The sequence below is a fragment of the Scophthalmus maximus genome, chromosome 1 (assembly GCF_022379125.1).
Source record: "Scophthalmus maximus strain ysfricsl-2021 chromosome 1, ASM2237912v1, whole genome shotgun sequence".
NCBI classification, from domain to species: Eukaryota; Metazoa; Chordata; class Actinopteri; order Pleuronectiformes; family Scophthalmidae; genus Scophthalmus; species Scophthalmus maximus.
Window position 1 is genome coordinate 29,987,501 of NC_061515.1, and position 27,500 is coordinate 30,015,000.

Here is a 27,500-nt window from a genome sequence, read left to right on the forward strand (position 1 = left end):
GGGAGCTGTCCAAGTAAAGTACATGAAAACATAATTCAAGTACAGTACTTGAGTAAATGTAATGAACTACTTTTTAAAATGAATGTAGATGAGTTTCCTGAGATGTCTGATGTTTTGCTCGTGAAGTGAAAGCAGCGAGATCGTGTCCAGTGTAACGACTGACAGCACCTGAAGTCGTCTTGTTACAGTTATATTAGTCTCTCCTGGAGGAGAAGTAGTTACATTCGCAAGAGCAGAAATAGAGAGAAAGATATCTCCCAGACGTGTGATCACAGCAACCGGAGCCCACAGACTCTATTTATGTATCCAGCTATTTTTATCAAGCAGTTCAAGATCAATTGGGAATTATATTGATACAAGAGATGCAGGCAGATTCCCTCCTCGTGTGAGCTGCTATAATCTCAGTTTATGATTCTGCAACGCACGGCAGCTTTGTTCCATGTTAAGAACATAACACCAGCTTTGTTCATCCTCTTTATTTGATCGTTTCAAGTATAATAACACATAAAACAAATACAATACGTGGAACAAAGAATGAAGGAAACTTAAGACGTAGTAAAGTTCACCTAGAGCTATAGCTCAGCTGCAAAATGTCTCAGTTTGATGTTTCCTTCAAAACAATGCAGATGTCATGTACAGTAGGTGTCATGGTCGTCTGTCATGTGTGTCACATCCCCCGGTTGAGAGACACAAGTTCAAAAACTTCAGCCTGCTCCAGTGTGGATAAAGAACTATAATGAATCCTATATTTGTGCCCGACGCGCGGCAGCAGCCACATCTGTCCAGACACCACACACAGGGAAAACAAGCACTCGTCATCGGCCGGGCCGGCCGCGGCTTAAATTGGAGTTTGCTGTAAGGCCCCCCCCCCCCCCCCCCCCCCCGGATGGGTGAAAGCAACTTAAGCGTAACTAAATCCTTTCTCTGACAGATGTATCGCAGATGAGTCTGTCACAGTGGCTGGAGGAGGGAGGAGGGAGGGAGGGGCAATAGAGAAGACGTGTGGTCAGATGGATGGATGGATACAGTAGTGGTACTCATTTGTTGGATGGCAAGAAAAATGAACTGTACATATAACTGATGTGTGCACAGTGGAGATCGTAACCAAAATATTTCAGATTGGACGTTGTCCCTTCACGCCACCTAGACGTGGCCCCCTGCTGCAGCTCCGTGAAGCTGTGGGCTCCTTGGCGAGCTACAATGCTAGCATGTTAGCTGTGATCATGCTGGTGCTGGGCAGGTTTAATGAGCTTGTTGACCATCTCCAGTTAGCATGTTAGCCTGCCCACATCTGAAAACCAACCCCCACATTAGCATGAGAAAGCACATCGGAGGCTAATGGGACTGTTGAAGGAAATGCACTTGCCTTTTTGACATCTCTATTATTTCTGGACATTGTCGTGGTGGATATTGTTCGCCGGCCCTGAGCGGGCCACTGCAATTAACCCCTGTGTAGTTCTCTCTCACAGTGTCATAGTTGTATTTGCAGTTTGCCCCTTGAGGGACGACTGGATTGACTTGAATTAGCTTTGCAGATACTTTGGTCATAAAACAAAGTATGCAGAAAAAAAAGTCAGCGGGTCACTAATGTGATTATAATTCACCCCGAGGGAAAATCCATCCATTAGTTGTTGAGATATTTCCGTCTTGGGGCAAAGTGGCAGACCGAGCGCCTGATAGACTGACACGCAGAAAGTAAGAGGCTCAATAGACTTACAGCGTTAGCGAGAAAATTGCTTTTTACAATTTCATTTCCTTTGGTGACTCAAAACACGGCTCGGTGAAGCAGCACTGGAGCGGTTCGGTGAAGTGAAGGAAACAAAACTGTTCAGGTTGTTACCGTCCCACTGACATGAAGGTATGGCCCGTCTCTAGTGGACATTGGCTGCATGTCCTTTAATAAGCACTGGAACATACAGTCGTCTCAATCTTTACTGATGAGCACTTGAACGATAGCAGCACCTGACACTGACACTAATGGAGTCAACCTCGACCCACCCAGCACATCATGGCACAAGGAAATAAAGATCAAAACCATTTGTTAGTCAAGGTCTTGAGCAGATACAGTAGCAGCTGATGTCATCTGTGTTCTTTTCACCAACACATTCGGTGTCAAAACTTCTCAGGGACAAGGTGAAACACAGTTTTAATCCATGTGATTGAAGGCGAATGGACTCTGCTCCTGTAGTCCCTGAGTGTGTCTCACCGTGGTGCAACGCCACCACGTGTGCTCTCTGCTTCCACTTTAATTAGGTCTACGCACAAAATCGGATGGATTTAAAACGTGTGGTCAGATGTAAGCTCTTCTACCAGCAGCACGAAGAACGGAACGTGACTCAGGTACACGGAAACGTGGAGAAAGGACACAACATCATGCTCTTCTTCGTAGGGCACGAAATGTCAAATGTCAGAATCTCAGTAGCGTCTTTTTTCTTCCGTCAAAGCAAAGAGTTGAAAATAAAGAGTCTATTTACATGATTCCCTCGTGAGACTCGGCCTGATTTCCCCAAATCACTGTAGCTTGAAAGCCCTCTCATGTTAACTCACATGGCTCCGCCCCCAGCATCGCTCGGATGCTTTGTACTGGTGCTCACCTGTGTGTCCGGCATTCGTCCGATGGCGTCGGTCCCGTCCCCCGTGTTAGTGGGCCACAGACGAGTGTTTCGAACATTCTTCCTACGTTCTTCCTTAAATGAAAACTTTTTAATCTTCTATGAATGGAAAGGAAACCTTTCCTCCTACAGAGACTTCAGCTGACAACGTTTTTGGGAAACCAGGCCCGAGGCTTTCAATCTCCAAGTAAAGACGTACCGAGAGACACGCGCTCTCACTGCAGTCTGACTTATTTTGTTTTTGTTTTAAGAGACATCAAATTGAATTATTAATGCATTAATCTGAGGACATGTTTCTTCCGCACAGAGTGGAAGTGGGTCCAACCTCTAAATCCATTCAAATGCATGTTGTGTGTCATAGCATAAGCTCGATGCATTTCAAGTCTCCATGGTGACGATATGAAGCGTTTTAAATGAAGGCAAAGTCGCTCAAAATGCTCAGTTCAGTCTAAATCCCATCCTGGAGTCGTGGCGATGGAGTTCGCTCTCTTTTCAGCAGCGATTGACAAACTGTACATGGTCCGTGTTCTTTCACAGGAGAGCGTCATGCAAAGTGCAGCAGGATGGATGAGAAGGAAGCAGAGCGTCCGTTCAAAGTGCTTGACGTGGATTAGTTGAGTATTGGTTGTTTTTGTTCTTCAAGCGCAGATGTTTGTTTTCATTTTATTTTTATTTTTTTGTCTAGGGCACGTTGTCTTAGTCCACTCAAACCTCCTCCTGTACACAAACTCTCCACAAAGACAAAGAACAGTAAAGAGGCGAGCGATTACGTGGAGGTGACGACCACTGGTTCTCTGTTCAGATACGTGGCCCAGTAGACGAGGTTGAAGGTTCCAAACAGGACGGGGAACACAATCCGCGACATCTTGTCGATCTTGCTGACGCTGTTGTACGTCTTCTTGGGGTCCAGCGTCTTGGTCTCCGCCGCCCGGAGCTGCACCGACGTGGTGTTGGAGATGGTGGAGATGGACACGTCCTTGGTGAGGTTGGGCGTGTAGTTGACGCCTGCCGAGCAGACGTTGTTGGGCTTCTTGGACAGCACCATGGGGTCTCGCTTCTGCGGCGAGACAAACGCAGAGTACAGTTGTGAATTAGCTCCGCTTGTTATTTCTGACCTGAGATAATCAGCGTGTTTCATTCTGTCTGGGATGATCAGTGATTTTGCAGAGCTGAAACATCTCTGGCAGAAAACCTTCTGGTGAAATTTGGGCTGATGTGTAATTGAACTTCACTCCGGGAGCAGGTTCCCCTCCGGAGGTCTGGCAGTTAGCTTTTCACTTATGATGACTGGATGGCGATTCACGCATTAATAACTAGCTTCAACGTTTTTGTCATTTGGAAAAACAGCTCTAATTTATACCAAATAAATCAGACAATAAGACTGATATTGATCTTGTCGCCCGCTGCTCAGCTGGAGAGGGAAGAAGCACATTTTCCCTCTGTTTACGGGACCGTACCAGCGCTATTTGCGTGATTTAGTCCACTTCCTACTTCCTATTGTTGAGTTTACGATGCGGCAGCGCCGCGGGAAACACATTTGCCCAACAGTCCTGTCGAAATACAAGAAGTTGCTCAACACTCTTCAAATACAATGGGCAGGACAAAAGCAGTTATTTGGTATTCTGTGCCCATCTAATGTGTCACTCGTACCTTGGGGTGCTGAGCCTCCAGCTTCTTGCCGTCCCAGGCCCAGCTCCTCTTGGTGAAGTAGTTCACCGTGGCGAACTCGATGAGGGCAGAAAAGACGAAGGCGTAGCAGACGGCGATGAACCAGTCCATGGCCGTGGCGTAGGCCACTTTGGGCAGCGAGTTCCTGGCGCTGATGCTGAGCGTGGTCATGGTCAGCACGGTGGTCACCCCTGGGTGCAGACGAAGGCCCTGGCCACTTTGAATTGTGTTTCTTTCACAAGCCGTAACGCTCTCAGTCTACAAAACACTTTAATAACTGCTGCTATTCTCCCCGGTGTGAATGTGCATGACGGGAATATTACTCAGATTAATAAAACAGAACAAGCACATAAGAAGTGAAGTCAATAAGCATCCTCACTCACCGAAGACAGTCCGTGCAGGAACCGACTCTCGGTTCAGCCAAAACGACACCTGGGACAGGATCACTGTCATGAAACAGGGCATGTACGTCTGGATGACAAAATATCCAATCTTCCTCTTCAGGTAGAAGTGGGCCATCATCACTGTGTACTGACCTGAGGGGGGGACGAGGACGCACAACACGTGTAGAGTCAGACGAGGACAACAAGAGGTGCGATGTCGGCTAATGATGGAGAAACCTGCTTTAAGATAAACCACACGAGGGGAAATCATATTTGTACGTTGTCTGAATATTAATGTGCGATTTGACCTGATTACAGAGGCGAGGATCACAAACATACAGGTTTATACTTTTCATCATCACTGAATGAAGTCAGTTAATGTCCCTCCCCCGCTGCCAGCAGTTTTAATAATGAAGTAATGAGAGGTGATGGAAACAGCAGAATGGAGTCGGAACAGTTGATAAAAATGAAGCAGGGATAAAGAGAACATTTCATATTCAGCTGAGCATAACGGCAAAATCCATTATTAAACTGAGAGATGAGCGCAAAGCAGTATTAATTATGGCGAAGAACACAACAATAGATTATTATTCTGCTGTTAATGTCTGGGATTCAACAATGGCAGCGATGGCAGTTGGAGGCAGAAAGACGGGGGAACAATATTCAGTTAAACAAGTGAAGATTGCATTTGAGGCTTAAAAAAAAAAAAATCCTCTCGCCAGCAGCGACTGCAGAGCTGGTAAACTATTAAAAATCCAATGACTATATTCCGCACACTAGAGCACATGTACACAAGCTTCTCTCTCACTCCCTCACACACACACACACACACACACACACACACACACACATACACACACACACACACACACACACAGAGTAATACACAAGGCTTTCTCCGGGCAAAATCGGATTTTTGAACCTCCCTAATCCCTGGTTACAATCTGCATCCTGCCATCAGTGAGGGAAAGAGAGGGAGTACAGGGAGGAGGGGGGTGAGGCTTCCTGTCCTGGGATCCTCGCAGAGCCCTAAGCCCCGCCTCCCCCGTCCTGCCAATCCAGTCAGGGAGACACGCACACGCACACACACACACACACACACACACACACACACACGCACACTGAAACCCACATGAAGACTGATCTCTAACTGCTGACAGCCTCCACATACGCACAGTCTAAGCCACGGACAGGGACACTCCTGCCACTGCTGCTAATCACCGGTGGGATGGAGTGGGGGGGGGGGGGGTGGTTGGCCGTGTGGACGTCTTCTATCGATTCCTCTTTCTGTTGTTTTTTCTGGTACTGGGCATCTGTTAGTGGGACAATGATCAAGGGCTCTTGATGGGACTGGCTGGCGTGCGAAGGGAAGAAGAAGAGGCAGCGGGGGCTTCAACTGACAGAGGGGGATCTGTTTGTGTTGCAGGCGCTCCCTGCTGAGGAACGCACCATATAGATTCATATATATTCCCAGGAGACGGATCACCAGCAGCCACTGCCATGCCTGGGTCAGCAGAGCCCCATCACCATTAGTTCCTACTGCCACCCCATCGCCTGGGCCCTCGGACGCCCTGATGACTCCAGGCCGACTGGCTCACAACCACCCTGACGACATCCCGGACACGTCCACACGCTGCCAACCTGGGACAGCCCGGGCTCGCCCCCGCCCTTGATGAATGGATCCCGACGGGACTGGGGGCAAAGGAATGAGGAGGAACATGTTCCCCTGGTGGATCTTACTGCTCTCCTGCCAAGGATTTGTATTCCGCCACGTCCAAGGGGAACTTCCGTTCATGGCGGGGAATAATGCCGCCATGCTGGTCAACTGGTGAGTAGGGAACTAAATATTCTTCTTCTTTGGCTGTGTCAGGAGAATATATGATTACTTGTCCTACAAGTCCCTCCAATCCCCAGATGGAACTGTTGCTACTCTACGTCTTATCTGCCTTTAGAGTCAAGGAGTTATTTCAGGTGACACACTGCTGTCTGAGCCGGTCGCGTCCTTAAGGATTTCATGTGTTTAAAAGGAAAACTTGTGGGCTAATCCCCTCCCTCATGTGCTCAAATGGGAGCGTTATCAAAGACGCGCTGCGGAAGCTCCAAGGTCTGTGTTCATGATCATCCGTCATCAATACAGATCGGATCCACCGAAGACGCAAAGAGTTGTTACCAGTCAGAGAAGCCATCATTAGTTGGCTCCTGTTTTGAATGTCAGATAAACAAGTGCCTCATTACTTTGTCTCGACCCGTAAAGCAGCAGGCGACTGTCAGACTTCTTTTAATCAGGCGGGGAAACGACGGTTAGCTCCAGGCGACAGCTGGCCGTCTGTGACGCCTTCTATCTGAGCGAAGACCAATCGCCAGGCCTTCGCTCCCTCGCAGCTCGGCTCCACTTGACATTGGAGGGTGAATGATAGAGCTCCGGGGTGCTCAGACCTCTACACGTGGTCACGTTGCAGGCGGATGCGACCAAGTGTCGAGAAGTTGTTGCCAAAGTGGTAAACACATGGCTTCAGTGACATGATGGTTTCACATACAGGTGATCATACTTCGAACCCGTCAAGATACAAGACTGTGAGATCAAACACGGTCAATGTGAACGTCCGGTGCTCTGCTGTGTGAGTAGGGAGTCGGACAATTGACCCACTGGTCTGAATTTGACCCCTGAGCTCCAACTCATCGGAAATCTCCACCTCTGATTTGGATGTTTTCCAGACAGAAGCTTCGAGCTGCATGAGCGACGGTTCACTGCCTCTGGTCCTTCGGCTCGACAGTCGAAGGAGACGCACGGTGACGTCAAGTGAACGTTGAACTAAATCAGAATAAACGATGTGACATTGCACTCGAGAGGATGAAATGTTGTCCACGCCTGGTCTCTGCCTGATCAGCCTCTTAACAAGTCGCTTGGTGTCATTAAACAATGTCAATGACAAGACGTGTGTACTACGAGCGGTTTTCATTCGTCAGCTATTCCACCAACATACAGATGCTAACGCGGATGCTAACAATTGCAAAAAAATCAGTTTTGTAGACGTTTTCATGTCGAACAGAACAAATACAACACGTGTGTCAGACGTGAAGGAAGCGTACAATGTGTGCTGTCGTGAGAAACATAACTTTTTTTGCATTCGACAGTTTATTCCAAGGACGCCTGCTAAAATTAAGATTATTCTGTCACTTTCTATATATTTCTTAACATAGATCAGTGTATCAGTCTTTCATCAACGAGTAAACTGGTGAGTAAGACACCTGGTCGAGCATCGCCCGACGAACCCTGTCACCCTCCTCAGCACCACTGAGTCAGCCTGTTGTGGTGCATGAATAAAAAAAAAAAACGGAGGGAAATCCACACTTTTAATAATGATTCTGCTCGAAACTGGAGCGAAGTGTAATACAGTTCCGTTTTACATAAGAGTATTAAGCAGATGCCTTTCAACGCCCCCACCCCCACATGTCAGAGCGAGGCTGTCCAGTTCCACACACACACACACACACACACACACATTTCTTCTTCTATCTTTGTAAAACTAATTCTTAATATGACATTTTTATTCTTAATCAGGACCCTGTGGTATCCTGTTAAAAAATGAACCCACGTCAGAAGCAACGACCAGGTCACTGTGTGAGGTTGTTGGTGGGTTTTTTAAACCATCATTGCGACAACAGTTGTCCACATGAAGATAAATGCACCAGAGCATTTCTCCACAAACGCACAGATACACACTGGGACGGCCGACCAACCAATCCCTCGCTGATCTGTGACGTCATCTTCTTATGCAAAAGCTGATGGGTGGTTGGATGGAGGATTAACCCGAGGTCTCAGGTCTCTCTCTAGCTCTATTTGTGAGTGTGTGTGTGTGTGTGTGTGTGTGTTTGAGTGTGTGTGTGTGTGTGTGTGTGTGTGTGTGTGTGTGTGCGTGTGCGTGTGTGCACATGCATGGGCTCATGCGGGGATAAGTGTTGTTTGACAGGGCTGTCCGGGCCTGTAGACAGCTGGTTGTGTGAGGGATAGGCTACTCTCCTCCACTCGCCTCCACTCATTGACTCTGATCTCCTGATAATGTTTCCCCCATTTACTCTGGGCCTCGCACGCCCATCTCCCCTCGGCCAGTTGATCTTTTCTAATCTAGAATTAGTTACATCACATTTTATTTGGCATCACACTTATCGTGCATCACATGAAGTAGGAAGTGACTCGTGAAAAGGAAATTAAAAATGTATGTAAGTAAAGTGAGGAATGAAAGTGAAGATAGCCGTTGCTAGGCGATAGAAGATGCTTCCGACAGGGTCTGGATCTTTTCCTGCTCTTTTCTTTAGCTAGTTAAGAGACGGCGGGTGGCACTGAGCAACACGGGCCCTGTTGTGCCGCAGCAGCTGACTCAGCCTTTCTTTAAATGAACAGGGATCTGTTGTGACTCCATTGTTGCCTCGCAAACACATTAGTTTGCAAGGAGGAGCTCAAAACAAATGTTGTCAGTGACACAAAGAGTGGTACCCTTGCTTATTTTATTCTTGCTTATCTACCTACTCTTACTGCAGTACTACTACTACTAATACTACTACTACTACTAGTACTACTACTACTACGACTGCCACTAGAACCACTACATCTTTCTTCTTATTTTCTTTTTGCCACGTTCCACTCGGTTCTTTACCAATGAGAACCCTTCTGAAAACACACCTCTGCTCGTGTGTATGTCCTCCGTTCCGGCAGTTTGCCCAGTCAGATGGTACTGGTTGAGTCTGGAGCCGTCCTCCGCCACCTCCACCGACTTTGCGGCTCCCAGAGTCCAGGTGTAGACCACCTCTGACACTGGGTAGGCATCTGAGGGCGAGAGAGAGACACAGAGAGAGAGACAGAGGAGGATTAGTGGGAATTCATTTTGTAAATTGAGAATTCGGCATGTTCATTTTTAATGTACGAAACGGCCAAAATGCCCAATGAGGAACCTCCCACGTGGTTTTAACCAGAGCAGATTAGTAATATATAACAGGTAGTTCCAACCACGTCATCGCTGACCACTGTGTATCTGAGTGAGTGTTGATGAAGATGAGTCTTCCTCGCACTTTTTGATTAGACCTGGGGCTTAAGGTCAGAAACTGATTTTAGCAAGCTTGCCTCTGTGTGTGTGTGTCTGTGTGTGTGTGTGTGTGTGTGTGTGTGTGTGTGTGTGTGCGTGTGTGTGTGTGTGGGCGGATATTTGAGTGTATTTTGGTTTAAACCACACTCGGGGGTCAGAGGTGATCTCCACTGTCAGCAGCGACCAGACTGAGTCAGATTAACCGTAATGTGTTGCATCACACTTGTGATGAAAATCTGAGCACCGACTCCGAGTTCCTCCGCTGCCGTTTCATTTGTTCACGACGAATCCTGCACAGACACCGGACGTCGACCTATCGTCCGCTCTCCTGTGAGGGCGGGAGTACAGAAGGATGAAAACTGCAACTGAATGAATGTTTTAGTATACTGAAGGGTACGGTGTCTGTCGCATGCGAAGCCAAGTGCACTACTGGAAAAGACGATCACCCGTTTCCAAAGAGGCCTTGTGTTTGGATGTGATGTTATTTTTTTAAGCAGAACTGGCAAAACCATTAAGGATGAGGCCGAGGAGGAGGCAGCCAGTGAAAAGCCTCTTACCACCTCATCGAGATGATCAGTGCTAGTGATGACGATCTCAGAAGCATTTGGATTTGAAAGATTGTCCAAAATGGGAAAACAAATCGATAGCTGAGGGGGAAAATGATGAAAGACGTGATGGGAGATGTGTGCTGTTTTCTAAAAGCTACAACTTAACTGGCTTAAAAAAGAAAACAGTCGAATAATAAGAAACGCAATTTGACCAAAGCTCATGCTTGGACAAAGTGACATACCTGGTAATATTAATAAGTGTCTGATCTAATGATCTATCAAAAGATGATGCCAGCTGGAGCGTTGACTGACCATCAGGACTGACGGGGCGAGTCACACCGCTGGGTCGTGATTCTATCGCCGTCACATTGTGCACGATAAATGTCTTTGAAATATCTATGAATTGAACAGATGATATCATTTTATTGTTTGTGGCCAGCAGATCTGAACTGGGGTGTTTCCACTCTCGGTGCTCACTTGGCCACAGCGACTCAACATATAGTGTTTAAATTTGGCCACTGTCAGGCCGAAGGCCAGGGCCGTAATTGGAGGGTAGTTAGATTAGAATGAGGGATTATTGGTGAATTTCATTATGCAGAAGAGCTAAAGACTTTGGCAGGCTACACGGTGCACCTGTGCCAACTTCTCAACAGTTCACACAGACGCTTTGCTGGTCATGCACGAGCGGCGCAGGGAGCTCCCAGTCAGCCGGACTCGTCCCTGGTTCCTGATGGAATCCTTCTCAATGTGTGCTGAAAGCTGGACAGTCAAACGTGGGAGATATTATTCATAAACAATAACAGAGGTGGCCTTTTCTGTGCCTCTCCAAAAGCAGTATGACATTCAACCTCCGCGGCGGGGCCAAAAATTCCCATCGTAATGAGCTCCGAGTTCCGAGGTATAACGGAACGCTGTCTGAAAACAAGGACGCATCGTTTGACAGAACTGATTTTGAGGAGATGTCTTTATCCTGCAGGTTGAGTGATAATCATCGGCTTTACCGGGGTCGAAGTAATAATTCAGACATTCATGTCGCAGAATACAAAAAGGCTCCAAGAATGAATGATTCAGAGCATCCGTTCAGCATGTCATCATCATTCATCATTGTGTGTTGATGGACAGGATGACAGATGACTCACCGGAACTAAGTTTCTCAGTGTTGTTTTTCTCAACAGTGGTAATTTCCCAGAAAGTACTTTCCTCTAGCAACTGTTCTTCTGTCTGTTTGAGTTGGCTTCACCCTGTGGCCTTTTGCTGATGCACATATTGTTTTGTTTTTACATGTGATTCTCATAGATTTGCAGATTATTTATCGCCGAGTTCTGCAGCTTTCGTGTCTGACGCACCAACACTTTCATTGCTCACGACTCTGCCTCTGCAAATTCGTCACTTCACTTCGTGGTTCAACTCAACTCCGCCTTTCTCTAAAGTTTCACAATTAAATAATCAGTGTATATTTGATGAATATGATAATTGCTGCCGGGGATTATTATCACTTTGCCTGGGCCAATTTAAGATACAGACCTTCTTGTTTAAATTGCACAACAAATCACTATTCTGTCACTAATGTGCAGATGAAATCATAAATGCTTTTATTATAATAAGATTATTTTGTGTTATTATGATGATATAATGATAATAATGACCAAATAAGTATGTTTAACCTATATGTTGTTATTGTTGTTACATGTAATTGAAAATCATATATGGACTAACATTTTGGTAATTGGTCTTCCCACAAATATAATTGTGACATTTGATAAATCGAACTGTTATAAAGGGGAAAGAAAAGCTTATTTTAATGATTGTTAATGGTAACTGACAAATCAACTGCATTGACTCCAGATGTGGTTACGATGCCTTTAAATCTATTTTTTAAATCAAAATGCAAATAATAATGGAAAGATGGACAAAGAGAGAAACAGATTAATAGTGAATTGTATTCTTTGGACTGTTTACTTAAAAATTAAAAAGTGAAAAGACGGAAGAAAACTATTCTCATCTTCTCTGTCCCTGTAGTTTCTGCTCTCTGCCTCCACAGGACAGTAAGTAATCAAATCACGTGACAAGTGGGAGATTTGGTGGCTTTTTTTTTTTTAAATGGGGGGGGATTAATCCCCCCCCCCATTTTTCATTACACTGGATGATTTCCATGATAGTGGAGGTCCAGCACTCTGAGGTTTAGTGTGTCGGCCTGCGGTGCAGCACGAGGGCTCCTGAGGACAAAGGCTGAAGCAGGTTGGACAGAGAGGTCACGACCTTCAGTCTCAGCGCTCCAGCACAGAACTGAACGATGGCCCACGCTCTCGTGACTCCATCTCGTAAGAAAAGCTGTGTTGCCATGAACACACCGTTCCTATTCCACACTTACACCTCTCACCTGCGGGGCACCGCTCTGGGGCCATGGGAAGGCCCCGCAGCTCCTCGCAACATAATTGGATTGCAGTCAAATGTGCTTCCCTCTACATGGTGGCTGCAGTTGGACGGCGTCTCTCTGAAATCTGGGGATAAGAGCCTCATCCTTTTAGCCCAAGAGGCTCCCGAGGTGTGGCGTTTGGCCAGATCTATCTTTAAATACGCTCAGGGACACTCAGGTTTCTATACGCGTCCTCGTCGGTGGGACACGCGGGCGAGTCATCCTGTTAAGACGGCATCGGGGAAAGCCCTTCCGATCATTAGCCTAATTGAGTGTCGGGAAATATGCTGTAATCTTCTTTTCTCTTGGGCTCTTCCTAGTTTTCGATGGTTTTTGCGATGGAAGACCATAATGTAAATCATATTCTAACATGTTATTATTATCCAGGAACATACAATTTCCCATCTCTGTCTAACTTCTTCTTGATCTCAGTCATTGCACACGTGTGTCTTCTGGAAGTCATACTGTATATATTTAGCTTTTATTTATTCAACTGAACGCTGCATCCAATGTGATGCAATAGTGTGGTGGTTGAGGGCAAGTCAAAGTGAGATGCATGTTCCCTCTTACTGTACCACAGCTGTGCAGTGGAAGTCGCACAGTCTTGTGAACTCGACAATCCAGATAATGCCAAAGAAGCGACGCATCAATTACCAGATATTGCCCCAAATAATCTGTTATTGTTCTCTGAATCTGGATTACACGTTTGGATGATTTACTTCACTGGAGAGACTGTGCAGTGTCTGATTATGGCTGGGATTAGTGAATAGTAAAGAACAGAATCAATCTGAAAATAGATTTTACTTACAGCTGCCAAACTTGAGAGGGCAGGCGTGTGCGTCCATGGGGAAATCCTCCAGCTGCATGGGGCATTCTGCAGATATGGTCAGTCTAAGACAAAGTGAGACAGTCTATACGTTACCCTTCTTACACAGTCTTGCTGTTGGATGTAGAGATTGTTAATTGTTATCAGACGAAAAACACGGAGAAGCACAATTAGTGTGAGTATCTTATTTTGAATAGTTTCATTCCCCGTTGAACATATAATTAAGTCTCTTCTTCACGCTCTGCACAATTACAGGAGCAGCTACAATTGATGACTCACTGAAATTACAGGGTAAGAAAAACAATTGGAGGGAAAGATGAGACTTCCCTGCTGACAATAATGACCATTTACATTATCCTTTCAAAAAGATTATAAAGCAGAAAGAGTGTGGGAGGAAATTAGTCTGAATGAATCTGAATATATACATTTTATATTATTACCTAGTAGCATGGACAATTTTCTGCAGTTTCTGACTTTGTTAATGGATAATAATGGAAACAAGTCTTTTAAACCAATAATCTCTGGGTTGCCAGGTTGTGGAAAAGCCCCCTAATTACGACTTTTAGCATTTCCAGCTGCAGCCTTTTTGATCCTATAATCATAACTTAGATGTTTAGTGTGAATAAGTGAAAGTAACGAAACAGAAAATGTGAAACATTGACGGCTGTTTTCAAGTGAAGATTTTCTTGTTTTCTCAAATGAATGAAGACTATTTTGCGTCAGTGTTTTCCATTTATATCACATGTTCTGGTTATAACGTGGCCGTATGCTTCAATTCAGTTATAATGCAGCTAGGAATGTTCTACTTGTGACATCAGTAAATCTCTCACAGGTTCTACAGTCCATCGAGCTCTGCAGTTTTAATGTTAATATTTGGAGTGTAAATTAATTTCCAGATGTACCATATAACTTAATCACAGGTACATGATTGATTCACAAATAATTACAGTTTGTTATTGGTGCCATATCAGAAAGTGGTACCTTCATAATAATAAAATCATGTAACAGTTTAATTCATTGCACGTCTCTGTCAGTGCCACTTGTATTACAGTTACAACACCACCACCTGGTGGCCACTTTAATACAGTCACTGTATTAATCATAGATCATCTCCAGAAAAGAAGTTAAAACTTCAGTGCTCTTTCAAATCAATCTTGGGATAAACCACAATGCGACATCTTTTTTATTATTCTACCCAGTCATAACCTTTGACCTTATTTAATCTCATGTTTATATCGGCCATAGTGATTTTGATTGTAGCTGCCTCCCAGTTCTCTGAAAGAACCATGATATTAAGTAACTCAGGCAAAAAATGTTAAGCATAAACAAATCATACTGTGATCATTCTTATTATTTTATTAAGTTTTCTGTCCTAGATTGAATCAAATCCCAGTGGGTGCAGTTTCTCCTTGCATGATGGTAAATAGTTCAGTGATTCACTTAATGAACTGCATGAATTATTATGCATTTTAATATTAAATGCCTTCTTTTCTCTGCTCTAACCGCCCAGGCATGTGAGCATTAACATTACTCAACATTAGTCACAGGGTCGAGGTCGATCATCAACTCGATGACATCTGTGTTGCCAAGATGTGGTGAAATCCTCTTGGGACTTTTTCTTTTTTATGCTCCAAAACCTCCTGCACGTTCCTCATACGTCTCCAGCAGGAGGTTTACCAATCATATCACGCAGGTGAATGAAGCTTGACAACGTGGGACCTATAGACACGACTGTTGTACAGGTTCAGCTTGTGTTCCACACCAATGCAGGATTATTCAATTGCATTATTGTGTCGTCAACGACATCTTGTAATTATTCATGTGGACTTTTCCCACATCAGGAGAAATGTCTGTAAAGTAGCAGCTGTATCCTCATTTATTCCAGAAACACTTGAAGTCGGGATCCATGTGTCCCATCGCTGTTGTAATTTAAATATCATCAAAGTTAGGATCATTCCCAAGCCTTCGTTCTGTTAGACGACAGCCAGTCTGGACCGAGAGCAGCATTCGGTGCCGTCAAGGTGTCAAGAAAACAAACTGTGTTAGTTTAAAAGTACAAGGTTGAATAAGGAACAGTATGATACAGGGTTCCTGCGTAGCTCACAATATGTAAGGAACTGTAACATTAATGTTGATGATATCATTTTTCACTGTCATTCTGTTTGAAGAATGATGGAACAGGCCCACGCTCATTATTTATTACCAGTTATATCCAATTTGCACTGCCCCGCTGTTTATAACCATCATTCCTTGTAATATAACTAATCATTTATGAATGATCCATGGATGGGTTATTGATCAGGCCTACGGGGCGCAGGGCCACGGCCTGGAAGAAAACTGTTTGATGGATTAAATGAATGAGAAATTAATAATTCATTTGTTGATTGTTCTCTTTGCCTTAAATCAACTCTTGTCTCCAAAAACGTTTGTTATATAGAAATAAAAGCTTATTTTTTTCAAGTAATAAATCATATATTCGTTTCTAATGTGGCAGCGAATGGAAGTCATTTTTAAATCGTGGACACACAAGCTCCCTCTCTCTCTCACACACACACACACACACACACACACACACACACATGATCATCTATATACATTCAGGTATATACAAACGTCTGCATAGATTTCCATAAAATCACATCTAATGTAAATGCACACACACAATCTCTGACTGGTTAAGCCTCGAGGTCAGAGTTCAGCGTCACTACAGCTGATTAACATACTCGACACTCGCAGTGTGTGTGTGTGTGTGTGTGTGTTGTGTGCATGTGGCAAAGAGGTGACTATAAATACGCACTTCTCTGCATATGTATATGTATAAATATGTCAGGGTGGATAATCTGCCCTGCGTTATTCCCCCTGCGGGTGGGGACTGGTATCAGATGGAGCGCTCTCATCCGTGATACAGTCACTCCTAAGTCCTGCAGCGACAGTAACTCCTGAGGATCAGCACAGAATTATTCTAATGCTCTGGTCCGAAGGTCGCAGTGAGTCCTGCTGCTCACACTCACAATAAGTACAGAAGAAAAAACAATATTAATGATTTCAGTTATTCTAAGCAGCATTTTTAGTTTAAACACCATTGGTCCAGTTGGTAGAGATCGCCATCTGGACTTCATCCCCGACCTATTTCTGTTTGTTTTGTTTTTTTAATTTACCACCACATTACTGCCAAAAAACTACAGTTCGCAAAGAGGCTGCGTTTCATAATAGATGATCTCCCTCCGCAGTGTCTCCTCGGAATCGGGCGTTTAAAGGCACACGACACATTTTGTCTCAGCGCGTGTCAGAAGACGTCTGTCAGGAAGGAGAAGAAATGGAAGAAATGCAACAATTTCAAAAGAGAAACCTGCTGCATCTGACATTTCTTCTCCTCATACTACACGAAGAGGATAAATCTAATGCCTCCGATTGGCCACTGGGTGTCACCATTTCCCTGCAGTCTGACTGCTTTGCAGAGATGAAGTGTGTTGTGTAATGTCCTCGCTGCCTGTTTTCTTACTCTTTTCTTCACTATGCTCTAATGAGAAGCTGTGGGACAAACAAAAGGCATCTTGAACCTCAGCCTTGTGCAGACAAAGGTTCCTTTCTCGCACCAGGACGACAGCTACAGCAGTATTAGATCAGAGCTCATCGTCGAAACAAATCGAAACTGTTCCCGTGAACGAGCACACGGACTGCGTCACGATCTACCTCATGGTGTAGAGCAACGTGCCGTCGTCCTTCAGCCTCAGCAGCTTGTTGGGCGTGGTCATGTTGTGGGCGATGGACTTCTTGCCGTTGAGGAAGAAGGTGTCAGGGGTCCAGATGTTGCTGGCGAGCAGGTTGTTCAGCGGCAGCCGCTCCATGGGCCCCTTGAAGCACAGACGCTCGTCCTTCCAGCTCTGACGGAAGAAGACGTCGATGGTGTATTCCTGAGGGGGCGGTGACAGACACAATGAGGTTTTAGTCAGTTTGTACCGAACCTTTAGCAGTTAAAGGTTTTGAGAGATGGTCGTCCATTACAGCGCTGAGCTTCATTATATCACATCCTGCAGTAACTATGTACCAACATTGATCATTTCAAGTTACGCAGGCTCTCAGCTCCTGGTCCTTTCTGCCTTTGATTCCTGCGATCGGTGGACTTTGACACAAACTTCTTTCCTGGTGGAGATTTAAAGTGGTAGTTGTGGTCACAGAGCGATGAGGTGCACCGAGAGATCCAAGCATTGATGAGATTGTACAGAGATGCGATCAGACGTCGCCGTGTGTGAGAAATATCGACTTGGGACTATTAAAAGAACTCAAAATAAAAAAGATTTTTTCCATCCCGCAGAGTTCGACGCCATTCGCAGACTGATGTATACACTTTAATGGACCATTCGACATTTTCCTTAATTAAATTATTGGTGGAAAGTTTGCCATGGGGGGGGGGGGGGGGGGGGGGGGGTGTAATAGAAGAGTTAATGAAAGAGGAGCGTTAATGCATTTCGCCATCCAGGTGGAACCTTCTAGTTCATAAGAGGACGAATCATTTGGATCAAGTTGGAGTTGTCCAGACAGTATCAGGACAGAGGACACGTTGGAGGACATGAGTCCCCTGACATGTGTCTTCACGCTGGGTGTTTGTTCAGCTCAGTCGATCTCCGTCCGCGTGTCTACGGTGTTCGTGCATGAACTCACCATCTCTGTGTCGGACACGGGGCCAAAGCTGGTGACGAAGATGTTCGTCTTGATCTCGGTGACATTCTCTGTTGAAACAGACCAGAAGAGAGTGTGTGAATACTATTATTCATATTCATTAATTCACCCAGATCTCTTTAATATTAGCCACATGCACGTTTTTTTGTCGTCCCCAGACTCTTGTGTGACACACAGCGACATGAAACGTCTGATGAAATTGATATAAATACACGTTTTTGTGTAAATTCTGTCATTTGAAATGCTCGGTGCTGTTTTTCCTCTTATCGTTTAGCATATAAAATATCAGAAAATTGTGTTCATGCATTAAAAAGCAGACAAAGGTGGCAGCGTCCTCTCCTGCACATGAATGTGCTCGTGCTGCGGGGAGCCGCTTGTTGAAGGCTGAGCGAAGGCCTGAGTGGTTTTTTCTACTGCTATGTATTTATAAACCCTCTTGTCAAGGGTAGCAACCGTTACCAGGATGTGAGAGCGGGCTCTTGCCACGACACACCAGGCGCTCGCCACGTAAAATCCTGGCGAGACGAGGGCCGGTGTCACGAAGACGGAATGGAAACGAAATCGGGGGAATAAATGAAAATGAAAAGCTTCATTTCAATAGCCACTAAATAAAAGAAGAGAAAAACCCTGAATGTCAGTTTGTCTGCTCTCAAGGTTATCTCTTGTTGCCAGGGTGAGGAGCGTGAATAAAACACCAGAGCACTGAAGTCAGGCTGGACTCCCCCCCCCCCGTCATGACCTGCGATCATGAGCCTGCAGAAGGAAACAACATGTGTGTGTTCACCTTGACCCAGGAAAGTGCACATGTCTACAGTTTCTAACTCTGAATCTCAATCTAAACCATTTCCCCCGGACGACGGGTGGGAAACGTCAGGGTCAGCGGGTGAACCTGGAGGCCCCAGTGACGCTTCACGATATTCTAATGCAAAATGACCGTTTCTCGTCTTTCAAACATGTGCATTTGAAAATAAGACGTGGGGGGGGGGGGAACAACCTCCGAGCCCCGGCCGCAGCCGGTTGTCGTAGCCGTCCAGGAGCCCGTCCAGGATCCTGGTGAAGACGGTGCTGTTGTCGTTGGCGCTCGCCTCCTTCTGGGCCTCGGGGGACAAGCCGGAGCTACAGGGAGGGAAGAAGAAGAAGGGAGGAAACCAGGAGAGAGAACATCCTGCCGCTGGTTGAACTATGCAGGGCGTCAATCACGACACGCTTATTGTGATTAATTATTGAACGTCAGTGCTGCTTACGACTACCAGTAGAGGTAATTAAGGCTTTGACAAGTGAGCCACATACAAACCAATGAGTTCCCGCTCCGTCACGAGGACGAGACACTTTCTTTCTTTTGAGAACATCTGGTTCGTGCGCGACTACCAGAGAGAGAAGGTCACGATCTGCATGTGAGCGAGCGATCTAAAGGTCGATTGAGCCGGTCTGATGAGAGTGGAGTGTCCCGGAGATTTACTGGCAGCTTGGCTGAATATTTCTATTTCTTTTTTTTTCTTTCAGCTCCGCCTGAGTGCAGGACAGACACTTAAGAGTGCAGCTCGGGTGTGTGATCAATCACAGCGCGAGGGCAGAGCTGGCAGGGATCCTCAGTATTAATATATATATATATATATATATATATATATATATATATATATATATATATATATGAATATATGAATATCCAAGAGTTTCATTTACCAAATTGCAAGTGGAGCAGTCGGAAGCTGCGACTGAAAATCAAATTTATGGTCGACAACTTTAGGATATTTTCCTTTTATGATAAAAGAACCAATAGAAAGAGATGTAGCTGCTGAGAGACGCTTCATCCTGCAGCAGCTCTTTTGAAATCCTGTATCTTCACATCACAATCAATTAGTCACGTTACCTATGTTGGCATCCACACAGCAGCAGGAGGGAAAGGACGAGTCTCGCCATGACGGAGACTCTGCTCACTTGCTTGTTGGAGCTGCAACACACAGAACAACCACGGAGACATTTGAGCCACGAACTGACTCACACACAGAAACTCTTTCCCCTGCCGAGAAAAACACAGACACAGACACGGGCTGCGAGAGGAATCAGCGCATCCAGCGGTGCCGGGACCATCTCTGCTCAATGAGGCTGCAACTCTTCCACATCCACATCACAGACACCACAGAGGAGACATGCACATATGGAGATGATCTGATCTGCCCATTGTGTGAAAAAAGCCTTTTGAATCCATGAGCATTACAATTCACACCTCCTCCTCCTCCTCCTCCTCCTCCTCCTCCATCATCACCTCTCTTCATCACCACAAAAAAGCAAAAGAATTGATTCTCACCCTCCATTCCTATCAGCCATGCTGTTTCTAATTAGAAGAAGAAGAAGAGGAAGAAGAAGAAGAAGAGGAAGAAGAAGAAGAAGAGGAAGAAGAAGAAGAAAGAGGGGCTCTACCTGAATGAAGATCCGTCACAACCTGGGTGTATTGTTTGTCTTGGGGAGGCTGGGTCTCCGTCGGCGGGGTACAGTCACCTAATCCCCCGTTTCTTGTCGGTCGTCTGCCCTCCTCCTCCTCCTCCTCCTCTCTCTCTCTCTCCCTCTCTCTCCCCCTCTCCATCAGCGGTGTGTTGTAGTAGTCTGTCTGCTCCTCTGCTCCTATAGGCTGCTCCGCCTCCCTCCGTCAGTGTCCACTGCACCGCGTCTCTTCCGCCTCCTCCAGACGTGTTGCAGCAGCAGCATCAGCATCACACTGGCTGACACCTCGGTGTCGATGTATTTTTTATTTTCATCCCCCTTCTTTCACTGACGGTCCTAAAATATACAAAGTGCTGCAATCCTTTTTACAATAGGGGGGGGGGGGGGGGATAAAATAAAGCACATATCAGTTTGTACATCTTTCTTCTGCCATGTTGTAAATGTGTGGTTCGACACCACAGTTTGATTTAGTCAAATGTTACCATCTGTAAAATGATGTATTTCACCTATTTATCTGTGACTGTTTGTTTCATTTCAACTCTTTCTAATTGGCATTTAGTTATTTTTACCCTTTTATTCACGATTTTTAAACAAACTTATGAATAATGATTACACACAATACAATTAATGCTTTCAGCTAATTAACCGTTACTTGCAACTATTTCAACTATTTATCGGGTCATTTAGCAAATCATTGATCTATTGCTTCAAGCTTTTTTAATTTTCCTTATCTTGTACTTTGCTATTTCATCCATGTAACCAATTCAGCTCACTCTTTCTGCCATTTATCTAATAGGCATGTAGCTATTTCTCATATGTGTTCATTAGCCTAGTTTTGGCGATCTGTTTCAATTTCTTTTTAGTTTTTCTCAACCATTTATCCATTAGGCTACATGTAGCCTAGCTTTCTGTCATACATGACCATGACATGTTGAAACACTCAGATGTAAGATATGAAATATCAGATAGTTTTTCTTAGCTTGTGACGTCTGCATTCAACATTTCTCGCTCTCCTGTGGAAGCTGTGGCCGACATAGCCTTAATGTAGAGGGGGTTGGGGGTCAAGCTATTCATCACGAGAATGATAATGTGCTGCTCAGTCATTTAGTGTGAACGTCCACCAGCTCAATTCAGGCTCAGACCAAACTGCTTTTCATCCTGGCAGCTGCCATGAGAGGGAAGCTGAGATATAGTGGCTGATATCTGACCATCATATATACGCTTATCTTTCATCCGTCTGGAGGTGCAGAGTGTGTGTGTGTGTGTTAATGGGAGTAAGAAATCACCAGACCGTCCCCTACAGGAGCCTGGCTTCAGCAGCGCGGAGTGCCGGCCCGCTGGCCAGGAGCAGGTTCAGAGGGGGGGGGGGAAGATGGAGGAGGAAGATGGAGGAGGAGGAGGGTGGAGGGTCGTCTCCCAGAGGAAATATAGTGCCTTTCAATATTTGCCCTGCAGCCATCCCACTGTTTGAAATTCCCATTTTGCTGCAGGCCAAAAGAAACTGCAGCTGCACATGAGCACACGGATCAATTAACCAGCATAACAGATCAGGGGCGTCTGGACCAATGAACGTGTTGGGGTCTGAATATGTGAATTAATAAACACGTGCAAACATCAAGCGCAGAAATACAGTTTCTTTCCCCATGAAAAGATTCATGGCTAACGGTTTGTTTATTGATATGCTATTGGTTTACCTTTTAATTAACACTTCAGTGTTTTCATTGGCTGAAAGCTGTTTTATTATTGATGGTGTCATCACCCTTCTCTTTCAGGAATGCTGTTGACGGAAACAAGAAGTTGTTTGCCATCTATGACACGAGGTAGGAAATGTCACCCCACACACACACACACACACACACACACTCACTCACTCACTCCTAATTATGTTCTGACATCGACCTCTATATTTCCAGGCCTGAATAAGTGTTCGGTGAGCGCGATGCTTTAGAAAAGAAAAAGAGCACATCATAGACGATCAACGGCCCAATCAATCACCGGCATCGATTAACCGGCTGATAAATACAGCCTGGTCCAATAATATGTATAATATATACTGTGCAGGTCCCGCCATTTTTACAGGGACACAGGGGAAGGGGATTGGTGCAGATGGTGTGAGGAGCACTGTAAAAAATGTCCGTTTTTAACAAGGCATGTTGGTGAAGTGTTGAGGATGAAAATTCTTGATGCTTCATTCTAAGACCATAAAGAAGATAGTGTATGTCAAGCAAAGGGGAGAAGGTTGATTGCATTTAGTAATGCAACGTTAAAAATTTTGGGTGTGAAGGATTATTATTCTGAGAATTATTACCTCCTGGTGTTTTCAAGAAAAATCACTGCTGTCTTCATTGTGACAGTTCAAACATTTGAAAGAAGGGAACCTGAAGCTTGACACGTTCCCTGCTGGAATATTAGTCTCATATAATAACAAGGAAAAGAAAATACTTTGTGAGCTAATGACTAACATGTAGGATGTAAAATAAAGCCTGCACCGCAGCTACTGGTGGCTATATTTTTTACAGTGTGCTGGTGCCGGGCTCCGTCTCATGTGAACGAGCCGAGTGCCTTCACCAGCATCCTCCTCCTCCTCCTCCTCCTCCTCCTCTCATCAATATGCGCTTCGGCTCCTGAATGTTCGAGTCACAGACCGCAAAGAGAAGACAGCAGCGGAGCCAGTGTTCACGAGGAGGACAAGTCTGCGCGTATTCCTCCCCGACGCATCCACCGCGCGCCCGGACCCTCTCCAAACCCCTGCGCTCGACTTGCCCCTTTTCCTTCATTGGCCAATCAAAGGATTTCCTGTGATCGGAGGAGTCTGTCTGTCGATCGGGGGTCTCTCCGCTGTCACTCGTTTCATTCCGAGTCATTATATTCAGGGGACAGGGGGGATGTTCGCGCTGCACCGGCTGCGGCAGTTTCGCGTCCTGTCCGCTCTGGTCGTCGGTTCGATTGTGTGTTGCGCCAAAAGGTGAGAGTGATGTTGTCATGTGGAGAGGTCAAGGTTATTGATGCACGAGTGGCTGCTGATGTTTTCTCACCCTCCTGTTCCCCTCTTGTCCCCTCTCGTTCCCCCTCTTGTCCCCTCTTGTCCTCCCTCCTGTCCCCCTCTCGTTCCCCTCCGGTCCCCTCTCGTTCCCCTCTTGTCCCCTCGGTCCCCCTTTTGTCCCCCTCCTGTCCCCTCTCGTCCCCCTCTCGTCCCCCTCTTGTCCCCTCTCGTCCCCTCTCGTCCCCTCTCGTCCCCTCTCGTCCCCCTCTCGTCCCCCTCTCGTCCCCCTCCGGTCCTTCTCTTGTCCCCCTCTTGTCCTCCCTCCGGTCCCCTCTCGTTCCCCTCTTGTCCCCCTCCTGTCCCCTCTTGTCCTCCCTCCGGTCCCCTCTCGTTCCCCTCCTGTCCCCTCCGGTCCCCTCTTGTCTCCCTCCTGTCCCCTCTTGTCCCCCTCTCGTCCCCCTCTTGTCCCCTCTTGTCCCCCTCTCGTCCCCCTCTTGTCCCCCTCCTGTCCCCTCCGGTCCCCTCTTGTCTCCCTCCTGTCCCCTCTTGTCCCCCTCTCGTTCCCCTCTTGTCCCCCTCTTGTCCTCCCTCTCGTTCCCCTCCGGTCCCCTCTTGTCTCCCTCCTGTCCCCTCTTGTCCCCTCCGGTCCCCTCTTGTCTCCCTCCTGTCCCCTCTTGTCCCCTCCGGTCCCCTCTTGTCTCCCTCCTGTCCCCTCTTGTCCCCCTCTCGTCCCCCTCTTGTCTCCTTCCTGTCCCCTCTTGTCCCCCTCTCGTTCCCCTCTTGTCCCCCTCTTGTCCTCCCTCTTGTCCCCCTCCGGTCCCCTCTTGTCCCCTCTGGTCCCCCTCTTGTCCCCCTCCTGTCCCCTCTTGTCCCCCCTCAGCGTCAATGAGCCGGGCAACATGTCTTTCGTGAAGGAGACAGTGGACAAGCTACTGAAGGGTTATGACATCCGACTGAGGCCGGACTTTGGAGGTATGTGATGTTTTCTTCCTCTTCCTCATCCTCCTCCTCCCCAGTTGAATCCCCCTCCATGCCATATGCAGGCAGCTTTATATTTGGCGCCATGCACAGTGTTGTGGTCAGGTGTGGAGGTGAGGGCCTGCGGACACATCCTCCTGTTTCACCTCTTCCAGGGGCCCCTGTCGCAGTCGGGATGAGCATAGACGTGGCGAGCATAGACATGGTGTCAGAAGTCAACATGGTGAGTAGATGAACGTCACACTAAACGCATGTTTCTCTGTGTTTACTCGAGCGCGTAACGCTCGCCACGCAGCCTCCGCCACTGCACACAACATGAGTTCTGCTGCTCTAAGGAAGTGCTGATGTAAATCCAGTTCTCCCTCTGAAGCCATTATGTGACGCCACGGATGGATGGGCCGGGCTTCCTGTAAGCAATAAAGCATCTTTATCTCACCCAGCACCAGCACGTGTTACACACACACACACACACACACACACAGACACACACACACACACGCTGATCTCCAGACAGCAGCGACTCCAGAGGAGAGGTTTCACCATCAGTACCGTCCACACAGACCGAAGGGAGAACAGGCACTGGGAAGGCTGGATGTGATCCTCCTGCTGTTCTCTTACATTTTCCACAAATGTTACTTGAGCGTTTGGCAGGACAAGTTCCAGAAAATATGCGCAGCCACGTTTGCGTTCTCCCTCCAGTGACGCTCAGGACCGTGTCCTGACTCCAGTGAAAGCAGCTTGTTAACCTCTTGTGCCACAGTTAACAGTGTCGGAGCAGTGTCCACCCAGGAGGCCCTCGGAGCCGGGAAGGCTGATTGGATTCGCTAATGTGAGCTGGATGCTGTTTGCCCCGGCGTCGACACGTGACGCGTACCCACAGTAACTTCAGGTCTGCCGACAGTGGCCCACATGGCAGCGGAAACAGAGGCTCCTGCGTCAGATTGAACGTTGGCCGTTGCTTGTGATGGGTTCACATCCGGGCTTTGAAATTCGTCCACCTGCAACGGTTGGAGCCATGTGCATCTCTGCACATCATCTCACACACATACAGTCCAGTGTGTGAGCCTTCCTGACCAGGTCACTGAAGAGGAGAAGGACTCTGTTTCTACTGGTTGTTGTTGAGGCCTGTATGTGGTGGGCGGTGCGTGATCACTGTAATGACTCACTGAGTCTCCACCAGGTGACTCTCGCTTCAGGGGAATTGTTGTTGGCCCAGATTATGTGTTGTCGCAGTGTTATTTCCTCGAACAAAGAAGCGCTGTCTTCCTTCTCAGCAGGCACAATTTGCTATTTTGATAATAAATTAACCACTGTTGTAATTTTTTTAAATACCAAATATTTCATTGTGCGATTTTTTCCTTTTTTTGTCTTGATATTTGGGACTATTCTCAGTCATCTTGGACTTTACTCTGAACTCATAACTTTCCTGTTACTGTGCTACGCACGCACAAGTTCGAGCCCGATGACTCGTAGCCTGCATAAACGTGATATGATATAATAATACGGAGACAGTTTTGTATCCTTCTGGGATCAGTCAGCTGGCCCGCAGTGGTTCAGTGATCCACGCTGAAGGAGTAGTGGACCCACTTGTCTGGATCCGTGCTAGAAGATTTCTCTTTGACCAACAGTTGAGCGGCTCACGTGAGCTGGCGAGCCAAGCAGGCCATCTCCTCCGAGCAGACGGAGGCAGCCCGTCCACCAGGGACAGGCAGACAGCTGAGATCACACTTCAACTCAGAATTAATCAGGTCTCTTTCTCATCCAATCCACCGGGGGAAACTGCACACGCGCCGCCGTGCATCTGCGCTTTCCAGGACGTCGTCCAGCTTTGTTTTTGCCCCAGTGTTTGACATTTAGTGGATCCTTTTCTTCCAGCGCTGGGACCGCCTGCGGCCGCAGCGCCGGGTGTTGCTCTGCAGGGGAAATGGATAATGACTGTGCCGAGCTTCGTCCATTCAGCAGCACTAAACAGCGCAGCCCAGATAAACGCTGCTCTCTTTGTCTCCGTAGCGAAGAAGGCAATTTCCAAGTTGTTAGGCGCCATTCTGCATTAATTTAAATAACATTTCAGCCACTGAATCCACTTCAGCGGCCCAGTGGAACAACCCACAGGCATAATTGGGAAAAGTGGTCTTCAAAGTTGAGGGTTTTGTTGCTGGTTGAGCTGAAATGAAGCTTGTACAGATGGAGAAAGAAACAGCACAGTGACAAATCAGATTCGAGGTTTGATGGGACCTCTCTCAGTGTGGGTGTGTCCGACTGTGACGCACCTAGCGGCCTCGTTAAGGCTCATTCCCAAAGGTCGGGCCGAGGTCAAAGGGAATCAGCGTTCAACCGAGTTGCAGGTGAAATGGGTGCAGGAGGTTCAGCTTCAGGTTGTCAGTGGGGATTCAGAGGAGTGAAAGCCAATAGAAGATTCTCACAGGTGTTACAAGGCAACATTTGAGTGTGTGAACCTGCGAATCTGTATCAGAGAGAATGTTCAGATGTTTTGCTCTGGTTAATTAGGGACTGTACGATATTGAGTTGTTAATGAAGCTGAGTGTCGCTTCATAAGAAGCGAATTCTGAGATTCAACCCCCACTAGTAATTTATTAACAATCTCTAAACACAGTTGATGAACCTGCCTCACACTACATATTCCGCTGACTCGGGTATATATATATATATACACACACACACACACACACACACACACAGTATATACACCTCCACTCTGGTTTTATTAGCTGTGGGGTGGGAGTTCATTCCATCCGCCCACGCTGGGCAGAAGGTGGTCTTTGCGGCGCTGTTTGCGCTGGTGAAATTTACTGGACGCCGACACTCGGGCAGAACAAGAGTTGAAGCAAATAAAGGGGAGCGGAGAAATATAAGATTTATTGA

At 46.5% G+C, this 27,500-nt stretch overlaps 2 protein-coding genes across 5 annotated transcripts in view; one reads left to right on the forward strand and one right to left on the reverse strand.

Annotated features, from left to right (window-relative positions):
* Window positions 1-877: 877 nt before the first annotated feature.
* Window positions 878-20,920, reverse strand: LOC118309565 (gamma-aminobutyric acid receptor subunit alpha-5-like). Its single transcript, XM_035631847.2, has 10 exons — window positions 20,636-20,920; window positions 20,085-20,165; window positions 19,209-19,330; window positions 18,197-18,264; window positions 17,228-17,448; window positions 13,517-13,599; window positions 9,345-9,488; window positions 4,664-4,816; window positions 4,263-4,471; window positions 878-3,669 (listed from the first exon to the last, which is right to left on the reverse strand). The coding sequence occupies exons 2-10, from the start codon at window positions 20,132-20,134 to the stop codon at window positions 3,379-3,381; spliced, it is 1,341 nt and encodes a 446-aa protein (XP_035487740.1). The 5' UTR covers window positions 20,135-20,165; window positions 20,636-20,920; the 3' UTR covers window positions 878-3,378.
* The window catches only part of LOC118309421 (gamma-aminobutyric acid receptor subunit beta-3-like), a 41,473-nt gene continuing 19,831 nt past the window's right edge, over window positions 5,859-27,500 (forward strand). Inside the window, exons 1-4 of one of the 4 annotated variants that reach the window (XM_035631536.2) lie at window positions 5,859-6,491; window positions 22,429-22,476; window positions 24,520-24,611; window positions 24,773-24,840. In XM_035631536.2, coding sequence (XP_035487429.1) covers window positions 6,340-6,491; window positions 22,429-22,476; window positions 24,520-24,611; window positions 24,773-24,840 — 360 coding nt within the window. In that variant the 5' untranslated portion in view covers window positions 5,859-6,339. Of the gene's footprint in view, window positions 6,492-22,428; window positions 22,477-23,246; window positions 23,622-24,519; window positions 24,612-24,772; window positions 24,841-27,500 lie in introns of those variants that run through there. The other 3 variants (XM_035631544.2, XM_035631552.2, XM_035631560.2) reach the window with 3 other exon arrangements.

Coding starts and splice junctions, on each gene's coding strand:
- LOC118309565 (XM_035631847.2), bottom strand. CDS start 20,134: ATGGCGAGACTCGTCCTTTCCCTCCTGCTGCTGTGTGGATGCCAACAT. Junction 17,449..18,196: donor CCGTGTCCGACACAGAGATG/GTGAGTTCATGC, acceptor CCGCCCCCTCAG/GAATACACCATCGACGTCTT. Junction 4,472..4,663: donor TCCTGCACGGACTGTCTTCG/GTGAGTGAGGAT, acceptor GTCTGCACCCAG/GGGTGACCACCGTGCTGACC.